Raw genomic sequence first — 1,769 nt, 5'->3', positions numbered from 1 at the left:
CGCGCACACGCACACGCACACACACACACACACACACACACACACAACATACTATATATACAAGTATACGAGGTGTGATCAAAAAGTAAGGTGACTTTTTGAATTTCGCGCGCTCTGTACACTCTAATTAAAAAAATTTTTTTTGTTGTGTTGGTACACTCGTCACGATCATATGTTCACAGTTTTGACTATATAGCATGTGTTGTTTTTATGTGAGAACCATAAAGGTTAGACTCGTGTTTGCGTGCTCGGCGATTTTTTGCTTTTGAAAATAATGGAGCAGAGAGTTTGTATTAATTTTTGTGTAAAAAATGGTATTAAGTGTTCAAAAACTCTTGAAATGTTGACAGTGGCGTACGGTGAGTCAACTTTGAGCAAAAAAAATGTTTATAAATGGTATAAGTTATTCCAAGAGGGCCGAGAAAATGTTAACGATGAACCTCGCTCTGGACGCCCCAGCACGTCAAAAACCGACGAAAATGTTCAGGAAGTGAAAGAAATTGTGTTGAAAAATCGTCGAATCACGATTAGAGAAATAGCTGATGATCTTAACATATCGTTTGGCTCATGCCAATCAATTTTAACGGATGTTTTGGGTATGACACGTGTGTCAGCGAAATTCGTTCCAAAACTGCGTTCCAAAACGTCGTTACTAGTGAGTAGTTTTTTGGCCAAAAACAATACTATCATCATGCCTCAGCCACCGTATTCACCAGACTTGGCCCCCTGCGACTTTTTCCTCTTCCCAAAATTGAAAAGGCCCATGAAAGGACGAAGATTTGCGACGATTGAGGAGATTAAGGCTGCATCGCTGGAGGAGCTCAAGGCAATACCCAAAAGTGCATTTCAGAAGTGTTTTGACGACTGGAAAAAGCGCTGGCACAAGTGCATTGTATCAGAGGGGGATTATTTTGAAGGGGATAACATAATTTTGGATGAATAAATGAATATTTTTTTATAAAAATGAAAAGTCACCTTACTTTTTGATCACACCTCGTATGCATACATACATACATACATACACACATTATAATATTCATAAAATTCTATTTCGTGTAAATATATCTGCGTAAATATCTGAGTATTAGAAACTTGTATCTTTTTGTTACGTGTAACAAAAAGAGATGAAGTAGTTGCACACATAGATAGACGTATGTACAATATCTATGTAATGACAATACATGTTACGTCCTGATCTAAAATGATTTTGAACATAGGGAAAGACACTACGTCCGTTTATCGATGCACATACACTGTCAGTACAAATCCATAGTTTACGTTACATCTATTACAGATTCTGACAATATATCAGTGGACTTATCTCTTTAACAAACAGAGGGGAAGTAGTTACACATATATGTGCAATATATGTATTCATGTGACACATTTTGACACATTATGTAACATAAAATACGAGGGCAAATCAATAAGTTCTTAGAAAATCTGTCAGAGGGCACTCACAATGTCATGTCACATTACTTTTTGACAAGTAGCATCTTTCAGCTGATTACTGTCAAACTTTGAGCGGAATTCATCGCGTGGTTTCATTTCTGTAGACGATTAAAGCGAACAACCTTTGCATTTTTTACAAACTGGAAAAAAACGAGTTTCGTGCAGTGATTAAACATCTACATATGAAAGATTTAACGCCGAAAGAAATCAAAGCCGAATTGGATAATAGCACATCTGCACCAGCGTTTGCGACTGTATATAATTGGGTGAATGAATTTAAACAATCATACATCCACATGTGATGCACCTCGTTCGGG

The 1,769-nt window shown here is 37.0% G+C and overlaps 1 protein-coding gene across 1 annotated transcript; it reads left to right on the top strand.

Annotated features, from left to right (window-relative positions):
* The first annotated feature begins 201 nt into the window (after positions 1-201).
* On the top strand, positions 202-968 carry LOC108749623 (putative uncharacterized protein FLJ37770). The gene has a single exon (XM_018488434.1). It carries the CDS (start codon positions 275-277, stop codon positions 941-943), a length of 669 nt encoding a protein of 222 aa, XP_018343936.1. The 5' UTR covers positions 202-274; the 3' UTR covers positions 944-968.
* Positions 969-1,769: the final 801 nt, after the last annotated feature.

The sequence above is a fragment of the Trachymyrmex septentrionalis genome, unplaced genomic scaffold (genome assembly GCF_001594115.1).
Source record: "Trachymyrmex septentrionalis isolate Tsep2-gDNA-1 unplaced genomic scaffold, Tsep1.0 scaffold308, whole genome shotgun sequence".
Lineage (NCBI taxonomy): Eukaryota > Metazoa > Arthropoda > Insecta > Hymenoptera > Formicidae > Trachymyrmex > Trachymyrmex septentrionalis.
This window is presented reverse-complemented; position numbering and strand designations above follow the sequence as displayed.